The sequence below is a fragment of the Mirounga angustirostris genome, unplaced genomic scaffold (assembly GCF_029215605.1).
Source record: "Mirounga angustirostris isolate CCGP_5_RB_7025 unplaced genomic scaffold, mMirAng1.0.hap1 SCAF_6, whole genome shotgun sequence".
In the NCBI taxonomy this organism is placed as follows: Eukaryota; Metazoa; Chordata; class Mammalia; order Carnivora; family Phocidae; genus Mirounga; species Mirounga angustirostris.
Window position 1 is genome coordinate 102,267,172 of NW_026991714.1, and position 12,467 is coordinate 102,279,638.

General features: G+C 34.7%; 1 protein-coding gene across 4 annotated transcripts in view; it reads right to left on the bottom strand.

Moving 5' to 3' along the window:
- Window positions 1-12,467, bottom strand: part of P4HA1 (prolyl 4-hydroxylase subunit alpha 1) — a 97,479-nt gene that overhangs the window by 28,323 nt on the left and 56,689 nt on the right. For 3 of the 4 annotated variants that reach the window (XM_054508212.2, XM_054508209.2, XM_054508211.2), the window contains 3 exons: window positions 10,806-11,002; window positions 7,456-7,632; window positions 5,308-5,378 (listed from right to left, as the gene is read on the bottom strand). In XM_054508212.2, the coding sequence (XP_054364187.1) occupies window positions 5,308-5,378; window positions 7,456-7,632; window positions 10,806-11,002 (445 nt within the window). Of the gene's footprint in view, window positions 1-4,217; window positions 4,289-5,307; window positions 5,379-7,455; window positions 7,633-10,805; window positions 11,003-12,467 lie in introns of all 4 variants that reach the window. The other variant, XM_054508210.2, reaches the window with a different exon arrangement.

Consider the following 12,467-nt stretch of genomic DNA (forward strand, 5'->3'; position numbering starts at 1 on the left):
ACACTGAGGATACTGTAATATATATTAACTATCTATTCTTTAGGATTTGGAAGTCTTATTCCTGCATTAAATTTTATTAACAGAAATGAAGGTTCTTTCTTCTAGTACTCAGTGTTTTTTAATTGAATTAGAATGTAAGGTTACAGTATTTTCCATTACTAATTAGATAACACAAAGTATATTCCTTTTGGTCTTAATTACAGGAACCCCAAATCTATCACTGGAATGCTTTCTTTTTTTCTCCTTTTTTTTTTAAGTAGGCTCCACACCCCACAACATGGGGCTTCAACTTAAAACTCCAAGATCAAGACCTGAGCTGAGATCCAGAGTTGGACAGTTAACCAACTGAGCCACCCAGGTGCCCCTGGAATGTTTTGAGTAAGGAGCAACATTCTCACACTGCATGACTATATTTCTAATATATTAATAAGGACATCATGTTCAAGTAAATAGATAGACAATATCATTTTGGAGGTTTGGGAGATTATTACAAAACTTCCAAAGGAAAATGCAAGTGATATAATTTCCACTACTTTCTTCCAACCCAACACGTGAAAATTGACATTTTACAATTAGCTAATATAAAAACTATGTGATTTTTTGCAAAGGCAAAAAGTAATTCAAGACCCCAAGTGCCAGTTACAGAGAGCAAACTTTCAATAATTCTTCTCTAAGTGCTTGACGGTTAACAAAGAAAGGCTGATCATCTAGCCTGGGAGTTTATCCTGGCCCTTTGGATCTTAGTGGGACAATTATGCAATCATACTATAGATCTATCTGTTTCAGTTATCTCAATCTGAGAACTACTGTTCAACCTAACGGACTGTCGTTGTTAAAAGCGACTCCAATTTAAAAAAATATCTGAAATATTCAAAGATGTTTGTATTTGCCCCATACTATAAAATAATAATAAGCTTTTATATTGTATTTGTTCCTTATTTCCATGGGTAAATTAAATCATAAGCATAAGAAAATGCCGTATTATGGGAAATCTGTATATCAGAGTAAGAAAAGGAAAACTACTTCTAAAAATAACCTACCAGAATCAAAGAAGCTTTTTCTACCACACTAGATTGTTTATTTGCATATCTCTTAATATTACTTTAACTGGACTTTATGAGCTCACATAACTAAATGTCTTTTCAGAGCATGTAAACTCAATGTTTACTTTTCCAAAACTAAAATTCCACTTCTCTGCTGTAGCCAAAATTATTAGCATCTCCATTAACAAGCTGTAGTAAATTTTTAGTTTTTTTTTTTTTTTAATTATGGAAAGGACAGACATGACTTACCAAACGTTCAGAGATAATCAATAAAGATAAAGTAAATAAAAGTTCAGAGATAAAGTAAATAAACAGTAATGGATTTCCACACATACTTTACCCGAATAAAATTCTATTTGCTAGGATGCTGGAACATATTTTTCCTTCCATGGAAGATGATGCAATCACTTAGAAATTTCTCAAAATACAGATATTTGAAATTCCCTTCTGACCCATTCAAAATACAGATGTTCCCACAGCAAAAGGAACTACATTAACTGACATCAGTACACATAAATTTTTCTATTTTATATTTGAGATGCCTTTTTCAGAGGTATAATATATGAAGTAAACCTAAAACACTCATTTATTTCACTTGTAGGAATATTCAAAATTCAGATTCCAGTGATGGGTAAAAAATGTCTTGACATAGCTAATAAATTCCCAAAAAAGCAAAACCTTACTTGTTAAAATATGAAATGTTTAGGATATTTTATGGAGCAAATTCCTTCTTTAACAGTTAAGACCTCTCTCTCAACATATCTATTTTCTTTTTAAAAGACTTGCTGAACAATTTTCCTTAAGTAAACATGAGTATTTGAACACGAACACACCCCCCCCCCCCCCACACACACACCCACCCCCCACGCCCCCGCATACTCTGCTAAGATTGGGTGAATTTATTCTGGTGTTAGTCTTCCAATGCTTCTAATGCTGCTGGCTAAATGCCTTCTATTGCCATATATAATATAAAGTATGGTTATGTCTTTCTAAAAAATCCAATAAAATTGCTTCTCAGAGCTATAAAGTTAGAATATTTTAAAAATAAGCCCAAAAGGCTTAGAAGTATTTAGTTCTTAAGGAAAAAAAGTCTGTAGATCACCTTTCCAAGAGTAATTTATTTTGCCTTACTGCTAAGAGTCCAATGACTCTGTGGGCTGGATATTTCTTCAGAAGGTCCACTGTATATATAAAAAAATTTCCAAAAAGGACTTCCAAAGAACTAAGTTCATGAAATTTTCTTTTATGTGCTTCCTAAAAGCATCCAAATCTGGAGAACTTAGAAACAAGCCTTATGACAGTAAAAATGCCTAAAACCATGTAGTAATCTTTGATAAAATACATAATGGCTTATTTTTAAAAAAATAAAAGGTTAATTTTTTAAGACATGAGTAAGATTCTGTAATAAAATGGAAAATTAGCTGAAGTTTAACTTGAAATTTAGAGTTAATTACAATGCACAGAAGCATTATAAATCATGTATCAAAACATTATCCAAATTAATTTCTACAAATCCTTAGTCTCCCTGAAATCAAAGTCATATGATAGAAATTAAATTTTCTTCATGTCTTCTAGTTTGCTGGGGGCAGGTAGCATGGGGCACATGGTTAGGAAACCAGGATATGTGTGCGGGCATGTTGAAGGTTATTACCATATGAAGAACATATAGCTTTGCCCAAAAAGAGTAAGGAAACAATGCATTCTGTACAGCCTTCATAGTACTTTTGTTATGACTTACAGCAATAATATTCAAAATTTCTGTTCCAGTAACTCCTAAAATAGTTGTTAAATCTATGTACTTACTTTCTGCACATTTTAGTTGAAAACTAGAATTTTTCATCAAATAGTTTGAAAGAATTCTGAAATTAGTGGTAATTTCTGAAAAATGATCTTTTTTTTTTAACGTATCCAGTGGAATCTAAATACCACGATGATTTAATGCCCACCATGATTCACTTTAAAAAAAATACATGAATGAATTTTTTAGTACTTGGGAACTTTTATATCATTCTTTTTTTTCCCCCCTTGAACTGCATTTTCATTCCATTCTTATCTTAGAAGAGTGGCTTTCAACATGGGTAGAGAGGTGAAGTCTCTGGGGGTGGTGGTGGGAATTTTGCCTACCAGGGGATGTTTGGCAAAGTCTGGAGACATTTTTGATTGTCAAAACTGGGATGAAGGGCATTACTGGCATCTAGTGGGTGCCAGAGATGCTGCAAAATGTCATACAAAGCTATGACAACCCCCAACAACAAAGAATTATCTGATCCAAAACGTCAATAGTGCTGAGGTTGAGAAGCCCCATCCTAGAGAAATATATTTCTATGCCTGAAAATCTTTTATTACATTATACTTCTCTACAAAAAAATACTTTTATAAATTGATAAAAATATAAATTCCTCTAACATAAAGGTCTAATTGTTAAAAATAATGTCTTCTGGAATGAGTTATTACAATTATCATTAGTACACATTAGTCTTACATGATTAAACAATCATTACCCAATATGAAAAGTGAAAATACATTAAGATGTTTCTAATGAGATGGAAGGAGCTTATTTTGTTATTTTCAATATTCTCATTTTTATGAGAGCTGAGAAATCTCCATTACATAAATAGGTAGATGGAAAAGGAGTTCTGTTGGAATAATGTCACTTATTCTGTGGGCTCCTTCTAAGTTATATACATGAGTTACACAGTAATCTACTGTTAAAAATTATTTCAGTGATCAGCTAATAACTTAAGTACATTCTCTTTAAACATTGTTAAAAGCAAAGAATTTGAAACCAATTGACTTAAAAGGCATGCACTTTCTCAATACCTGCAGCTATTCTGGTGACCCAGAGATTTTTATACCTTTGCTTTACTATAGAAGTCAAATTAGGCCTTGTTTCTACGAAGGTTCTTTGGGAACTTCTCTTACTTCAATATCGGAACACACTTCACTTTTCAATTAGGGTCTGGGGAGTCTCAGCAGGCATTTTGAAATCCAGTAAGTTACTTCTGGAAAATCTCTGTTAACTGCCCCATAACCATGTCTGTTTATTAGTCTATCATGAAAATTCAAGCATGGTTGTCATGCCTAAGCCTAGGTCTTAGAAACTTTATGAAAATTAGATTCTCAAGAAGGAAAATCGTCCAAATAGGACTAAAATTCTCTCCATTACTCCCTTACCTCTTAGATACTCTGTACTGTGCTGTGGTCAATTTTCCAGTCTCAGGGTCATGTACTGTAGCTCGGCTCAGCTACAAAAAAAGAGAAAGGACAAGGACTTACTCACGTAGCAGGCAATTTTGGGCTTTTGTTTGTTTTGTTTTGCCAAGCCACAGGTGATTGGAAGGGTTCAGATTGGTCTGGATGGTAGGTAATGGTTTCAAATCAGCAAAAACATTTAGACAGGTGGCAATAAAAGCCACTTCCAAATCAAGAGAAAATGGGTTGACATATTTTTGTTGTGGATTTATTGTCCTTTCACTTTTTTTAAAAAAAATCATTTGAAAATATATGTAAATGATTTATAGCACTGGGTTTCACAGGAGCTTTCTCAGATCTAGAAGTTTAAAGTCCTTTAAGTATTTTGACAAAAGAATAGTTAATAGTCTCTTTAAATTTATTTTTTAAAACTCTCACTGAGATAAAACTGTTAAGTCTCTCTGGCGAAGTAAAAGGCAAATAAGTTCATGAGTAATAGTAGTTAGAAGACTGAGATCAGAAGCATAACCCTTCTTTCCATTGCCAACTTTCTAGTCAGCAAGTTTTTTAAAATAACTCCAACAGGAGGAATACAGATTACTCCAAAATGACAATGGTATTCCACAAGATGAATGAACAAATGCCAATACAAATCACTATGAAGAATGATGTGAATTCACTGCAGCATTTATGAATATGAGAGAACTATATAAACAAAGACTACTCCCAGATTAATCCAGGCTGCTGCTTTTTCTTTTTTTTCCCTTTTGGCAAGAAAAAGGAAAAAGAAAACAAGTATCAAGCCATTTCCTGGAGATTTGATTCCTGACCTGAAGAGAAATGCAAAGCGTATTAATTCCCTAAAAACAACAGACCAATTAAAGATTAAAAAAAGAACTTCTAGTTAAAGGGAAAGACCTGTGAAACACAAAGCAGTTTATCCATGCGTATATAAATAGGCGGTGACTTGAGCTGGAGACTGAAAATGACCTACTTCCCTTAAATGAATATTCCTGTAGGATGTACAAAACACTCATTAGAGGGCAAAATATGCAACATACACATCTCTTACCTTTTGCTAATTCTGTAATGTACCGTCTCCAAGTCTCCTGTTATTGGGTTTGAAATGGTGGCTCGCCTCAGCTGTGAAGCCAACCATCAAAATAGTTGCATTACAAAACAAAAAAAAATGAATCACATTTATCCAACCAGTCAGAATTCTGGGATTTTTACAAAGGAGGATGAAAAGAGAAAAGAACTCCATAAGACTTTCAGTCACCCTGTGTTGAGCCTTGAGAGACAGTTGGCTTTTAAGCTTTTTTTGTTGTTGTTATTTTTTATATTTTGTTTTTGCTTTGCATGAATGGAGGGTACACAAACAAAAGAGATTAGAAATTAAATTTCTTTCAGTCGTTGGAGGAGACTGGGAGGGAAGAAATTTCTAAAATTTGATGTCTAATTTATAGTTATAAGAATGGCTATTTGTAGTTAATGATCCGTTTCAAACTTTTGATGTTAATTTTTTTTTAGTGATGGAACGGTTTACAAAGGTTAATGCTGTCCAAAATTTCTTTCAGGGTCCATCTTTACTTCTTTCAACATATCTGTTCATGTATTTCACATATACAGTGAAATAATCTTGGACTCAGCAGAAAGGCAGATGAAAAGAACTCATAAATGTACAAAAACAGTAGGAAAGAGAGGACCAGCCAAGATAATGACTTCAAACTAACAAATAAAAATGATTCTGAAATTTGAAAAGAGTATAAAATTTTTATCGGCACTGAGTTTTTTGATTAAAATAATCCAACTGACGCATCCCCTTTGAAGACTGAGGCCTCCAAATCCAGAGATACAAGACTTGACCTCTAAGCTGAAATGAATTCTTAAAAAATATTCCACCAAGGTATTTTGGTTTACTGGGTTTACTGACCACAAAGAATGGACTAAAACAGAAATTGAAAAGATACCGATAGAATATGGTGTGATTTAAGTAGTGCTCTGGAAGATTTATAAGAATTCCCTTGGACAGCACCTATACATATTAGACCAGTCTTTTCCATTTAAAATGTAATCTTTGGTTAAAAAAAAAAGTACCAATCTGGAATAGTAAAACTTAACAGCAACAAAAATTCTGACCTTAAGATTGAGTACAGATATCCAGATAATTAAACCTTTATAACAAGGATCAGCAACCTATGGCCCATGCGCCAAATTCAGCCTGCCACTGGTTTTTGGAAATAAAGTTTTATTGAAATATAGCCATGCTCATTTATATATTTTCTATGGCTGCTTTCACACTACAATGTAGACTTGAGTATTTGTGATAGATGATATAGCCAGGAAAGCCTGAAATATGTTTATTATTTGCACCTTTACAGAAAAAATTTGCCAACTCCTGTACAGAGCACAGATAAGCTTAATGTTTAACAATCTCTTTATGAAACTGATGGCAGTTTGTATTACTATCAATGAGATCAAATAGGTTTTAAGAACAAGCTGATGGGAAAAAAGGCAAGAGCATAAAGGGTAGTCTTTCTCAAATTCTCATAGAAGAAGAATTTCTATGCTAAACACTAAGTTTATGGGATTGTGTTTACATTAAATTATTTTCCTTAATGAATCACTAAATTCTACCTCTGAAACTAATAATACACTATATGTTAATTAAATTGAATTGAAATAAAAAAATTTTTTTTAAATTGTTTTCCTTAAGATAAATGATAGGAGTTAAAGTCAGAAAACTATGATGTCCTTATTTCAAATCAGCATGATGCTTGTGCAATTATATCTTTCCAGTAATAATGTGCCCAAAGAGGAATAAAAATACTTCAAGTATTCCTTCAGATAAAAATATTGAAGATATGAGAAAGTTGGTCTTTGATTAGCCTATGAGACTAAAGGGTTTGAAAATACATACAAAACTTTTTCAGGAAGATGCTGAAACATCTGTGAATAAAATCAGTGTGAATAAAAAAATCTCATCTATGATTTTCATAATTTAGTGTTTAAAACCCAGTTGCAGGGTATGCTATTTGTGTTAATAACAAACTAAGGAAAAACTAGTATAAACAGAGCTTATTAACAACTCCATTATGTTGTGACAGCAATATCTAAAACTATCTGTGGGGTTACTGCCATATCAATTGTCATCTTTGTAATCTTGCAAAGGCAAAACTAATACACAGGTAGAGTAAATTGAGAGAAAAAAATTATTTACCCTTGGTTTTGCTAGATCTTTGACAATTTCAATTTCTGCATCAGAAATAATATCATGGAAGCGAATAATACGAGGCTTGTCCCACTCATCCTCCTGTTTGGCTGGAGCCAGAATGAATTTAGGATTCCGGTTTCCATCATGGTAACGACAAAAGAGTTTTTTTTGTCTCCGAGGAGTCTAAACATAAAGTTAAGAAAATGATAAACATATTAGAGTAATAATAATGCTTGCTCCTATGCAAAAAAGAAACAATAATCATGCTTGCGTATACATAGAGCATTGATGGAAGAATATACAAAAGATAGTACTCTGCAAGTATTTTGCATCAAATAGGACATTCAGGATTTAAAAGTTTTATTAATGATTATTTTCTGGGAGAGATGCTAGGCCTTAAATAAGAAAAAAGATAGGGTTTCACTTTTAACTCATGTCTCATCAAAATAAAGTTCAGGTATCTAAATATAAAGAATAATGAAATATTTATGAAAATATGAAATAAATGACCTGCACTGCTCCAAACTTCACAAAGTAACTGGGAAGCACCCAGAGAAAAAGTTTTTAAAAGGAAAAATAAAACAAAACCTCACCAGGTTTTCCTAAATACCTCCCAGTTAGATGCTTGCAGCATAAACAAATTTAGTTAGTTTTAAAAAGCAAAGATGAAAATGAGTAATTCTGAAAAAGAGAAAATAAGTTATTAAAGGCAGGTGCTTTTATTGATGACTATTAAAAATAGAGTGATCGACAAAACAAATAAATGTTCCTTTCAATCTATATTAACTAAATTATCCATTGCTGATTCTTCTCTTGATTAAACAAGTATATCATATATGAAATAGAAATAATATTAGTTTTTGTTTGTTTCTGTTTTTTTAAAAGATTTTATTTATTTGACAGAGTGAGTGAGAGAGCACAAGCAGGGAGAGCGGCAAAGGGAGAGGGAGAAGCAGGCTCCATTCCAGGACCCTGGGATCATTACCTGAGCTGAAGGCAGATGCTTAACTGACTGAGCCACCCAAGTGCCCCTAGTTTTTGTTTTAATTATTAGCTAACATCCTAAGACAAATAATGATGCATGTTTATTCTCCATGTACTTTATTTACCTAGAGTCAAATCTAAAGATTTATTTATTATAAGTCTTTGATACAATGATGAGGTGAATTTAACTATCCTGAGAGGAAAGATGATCCTTGATTTTGGGCAGAGTTGACATGTGTGTGTCACATCAACACACTGGTAAATTAAGCAGACTTCTGTTTTATACCTATGGCTCTATTTTGATTTCTTCTTTAAGATTTATTAAAGGCAATAAAATAATATCTGCTTACTACTAGAAATTTGAACACTAACTAGATGTATAATATTATGGAAATATTGTGTACCTTTTTAGGTGTAACAATAGTTTTTTGGTTATTTTTTAAGTATCTTCAACAGATGTGTAATAAAACATTTAGGTGTGAAATTAAAAAAAAGAAATGTTTCGTGAGTCTATCAGACTGTCATTATACTTTTATTTACTCATTAGCACCCAAAGCAAAAGTAAGCATGTTCTTCCAGGAGTCCATAAACTTAGCTCTCAGAAGTGTCAACATAGATATGATCTACGCATTTGCTGTTAAGAGATTAAGCTGTCAACAGTAAGTCCTCAAATATCAAAAAGTCACCAATATCAAAATGTACAGCCCAGCTTGACTTTATTAGTAGCAGAGAAAAACTTAACACACTATTCAAATGTTTACACTTAAAAGTACTTACTTCAAAAATTCACTAATTCCTTCTACATATGCCTGCATTCAACTGAAAACTAGTACCACATGATATTCCTTAAAAACGGGTTCCATGCTTTATCAATTAATGTTGGGAAGCAATGTATAGTATATCCATATTGTACATTATCATAAAAAGGCTCTGAAAAGCCCTGAGGCCGAACAAAAACCTATGTTCCCAGACTTGAACTTTTTTGTTTGTGGTCTTTTATCAATTAACACCCTGAAACACTAGTACTCTGAGTTATAAATACTTAAATACAGATACACAATAAAGAAAAGGATATTTATAGGCACATTTAAGTATTAAAAAAAATAAATGTTAGGGCGCCTGGGTGGCTCAGTTGGTTAAGCGACTGCCTTCGGCTCAGGTCATGATCCTGGAGTCCCGGGATCGAGTCCCGCATCGGGCTCCCTGCTCGGCAGGGAGTCTGCTTCTCCCTCTGACCCTCCCCCCTCTCATGTGCTCTCTCTCTCAAATAAATAAATAAAATCTTTAAAAAAAAAATTATCTCAAAATGGATCATACAGGGGCACCTGGGTGGCTCAGTTGGTTAAGCGACTGCCTTCGGCTCAGGTCTAGGTCCTGGAGTCCCGGGATCGAGTCCCGCATCGGGCTCCCTGCTCGGCGGGAAGTCTGCTTCGCCCTCTGACCCTATCCCCTCTCATGTGTTCTCTCTCTCTCCTTCACTCTCTCTCAAATAAATAAATAAAATCTTTAAAAAAAAAAAAGATAAACTTGAATGATATTTGCCATATGCAAATGTCACCTGTATCTTTTTAATTTAATATTCTTTAACTCAGTTTCTTTCCTTACATTTACTTTAAAAAACAAACTATAGGGACACCTGGGTGGCTCAGTCGGTTAAGCATCTACCTTCGGCTCAGGTCATGATCCTGGAGTCTCGGGATCGAGTCCCGCATCGGGCTCCCTGCTCGGCAGGGAACCTGCTTCTCCCTCTAACCCTCCCCCCTCTCATGTGCTCTCTCTCTCATTCTCTCTGTCAAATAAAATAAATTTAAAAAAAATAATAATAAAAAAATAAATGTTAAAGCCAAAATCTGCAGAAACTCTCTCGGCATTTTAAGTATTTCTTAAATAGACTAACACATTTCACTAAGCAATCCTGTCAAGGTCAACTAGGAGTAAAACCACAAAAGATTATTGTATAGAGGAGTTCTTTGTTTTACAGGATGGGTGAAGCTGGTATATTATTTCCGCTTAAGACTGTGGAAATATCTTTCGCATTAAAATATAAGAAAAAATCTTATCACTTCCCTTAAACTATCTGACCCTTCATCTTATAAAAATAAGCCTCTTTGGCCTATGCAAGAGTTATATTACCAAAAATACACAAAATGGCATAATGATTCAACAGCTTTATTCTAAAGCTATTTTACTAATCGTTGGGAGCACACTGTGACGCCCACAATAAGTTGGTGTGGCATACGGTAATACTTCAACAGTTAACTCTGATTTTTATGACATAGGCTTAAATATAAAAGAACTCTGATTCTCTCCAGAACTATGTACAAACACACACACACATTCATACACACACACAATTGGCTTTTCCACTTTACCATTTTGATACCCTCCCCACGGCACAGCATTTCGTACTTCTGTCTCTCTGGCAGGTAATCCACAGCAGCCCCTTTTTTCTTCAGTGTGGTTTTCTGATCAGATTGGTCATCTGAAGCGGACTTATTGACATCTTTTTCTTTAGCCATTATATATTCAAAATATTTTAAGTTACCATTAGCTCTCTGGTGTTCAGGATCTATTGGATAAGGAAGAAAGCATGACCATGGTTAAGTTTACAGTCATTCAAGCATCCGAATATAGTAATATAAAAATAGAGGCCCATATAATTTACCTTCCAAACCAGGATACTTATGAGAGTGAAAGGAGGCACTAATAAAAATTATTATACCAGGGGTGCCTGGGTAGCTCAGTCAGTTAAGCAACCAACTCTTGGTTTCAGTTCAGGTTTGATCTGGGGCTGTGCGATGAGCCCTGCTTCCAGCTCCACACTCAGCACAGAGTCTGCTTGAGATTCTTTCTACTGCCACCCCCACCTTGCTCACGCATCCTCTCTCTCTCAAACTAAATAAAATCTTTTTTAAAAATTATTGTACCAAAATAACAGGTATAAAGTAAATCACATAGAGTCACCCTATGTAAAAAGGGTTCTGGAGAAGGAATCAGCCATTTATTTCAAAGTAGCAAATATTCTACTTTGAGAAATTATTAATCAGCCAAATGAATTATGATCAATTTGAAGCCAAATGAATTCTAGGGGCGCCTGGATGGCTCAGTCCGTTAAGTGTCTGCCTTCGGCTCAGGTTATGATCCCAGCATCCTGGGATTGAGCCCCACATTAGGCTCCATGCTTGGCAGGGAGCCTGCTTCTCCTTTTCCCTCTGCCTGCCTACTTGTGATCTCTCTCTCACTCTCTCTGTCAAATAATAAATAAAATCTTTTTAAAAAATGAATTCTAGGGGCGCCTGGGTGGCTCAGTCGTTCAGCGTCTGCCTTCGGCTCAGGTCATGATCCCAGGGTCCTGGGATTGAGCCCCGCATCGGGCTCCCTGCTCGGTGGGAAGCCTGCGTCTCCCTCTCCCACTCCCCCTGCTTGCTTTCCCTCTCTCACTGTGTCTCTCTCTGTCAAATAAATAAATAAAATCTTAAAAAAAAAAAGAATTCTAAAATATTACTCATTCTACTTATTTTAAGCAATGTTAAAGATTTTTCTGAAACTGAAATGTAATCATCATGGGGAAGACAGTGTATGCAGTTCAAAAGCAACGTTCACCACAGATACATTATAAATGCAGAACATAGCCTACTTCCGAGGGCTGAGAGAATTTCAGTCCCAAAATTCTATGTGAGATGGAAAAAGAGAAACTAAAGTTATAATTTTCAAATAAGCCAGAATCCACTAACTGCCTCTGAATTGCTAGTCATCATTTTAAGCTATCTTTTAGTAGGGGAAAAGCAAGCTATCTTTTAGATGGGGAAGACTACTCCACCCATCCGGGAGAAAGAAAAAAAAAATCTGGGGCGCCTGGGTGGCTCAGTTGGTTAGGCGACTGCCTTCGGCTCAGGTCATGATCCTGGAGTCCCTGGATCGAGTCCCGCATCGGGCTCCCTGCTCGGCAGGGAGTCTGCTTCATCCTCTGACCCTATCCCCTCTCATGTGTTCTCTCTCTCTCAAATAAATAAATAAAATCTTTAAAAAAAAAA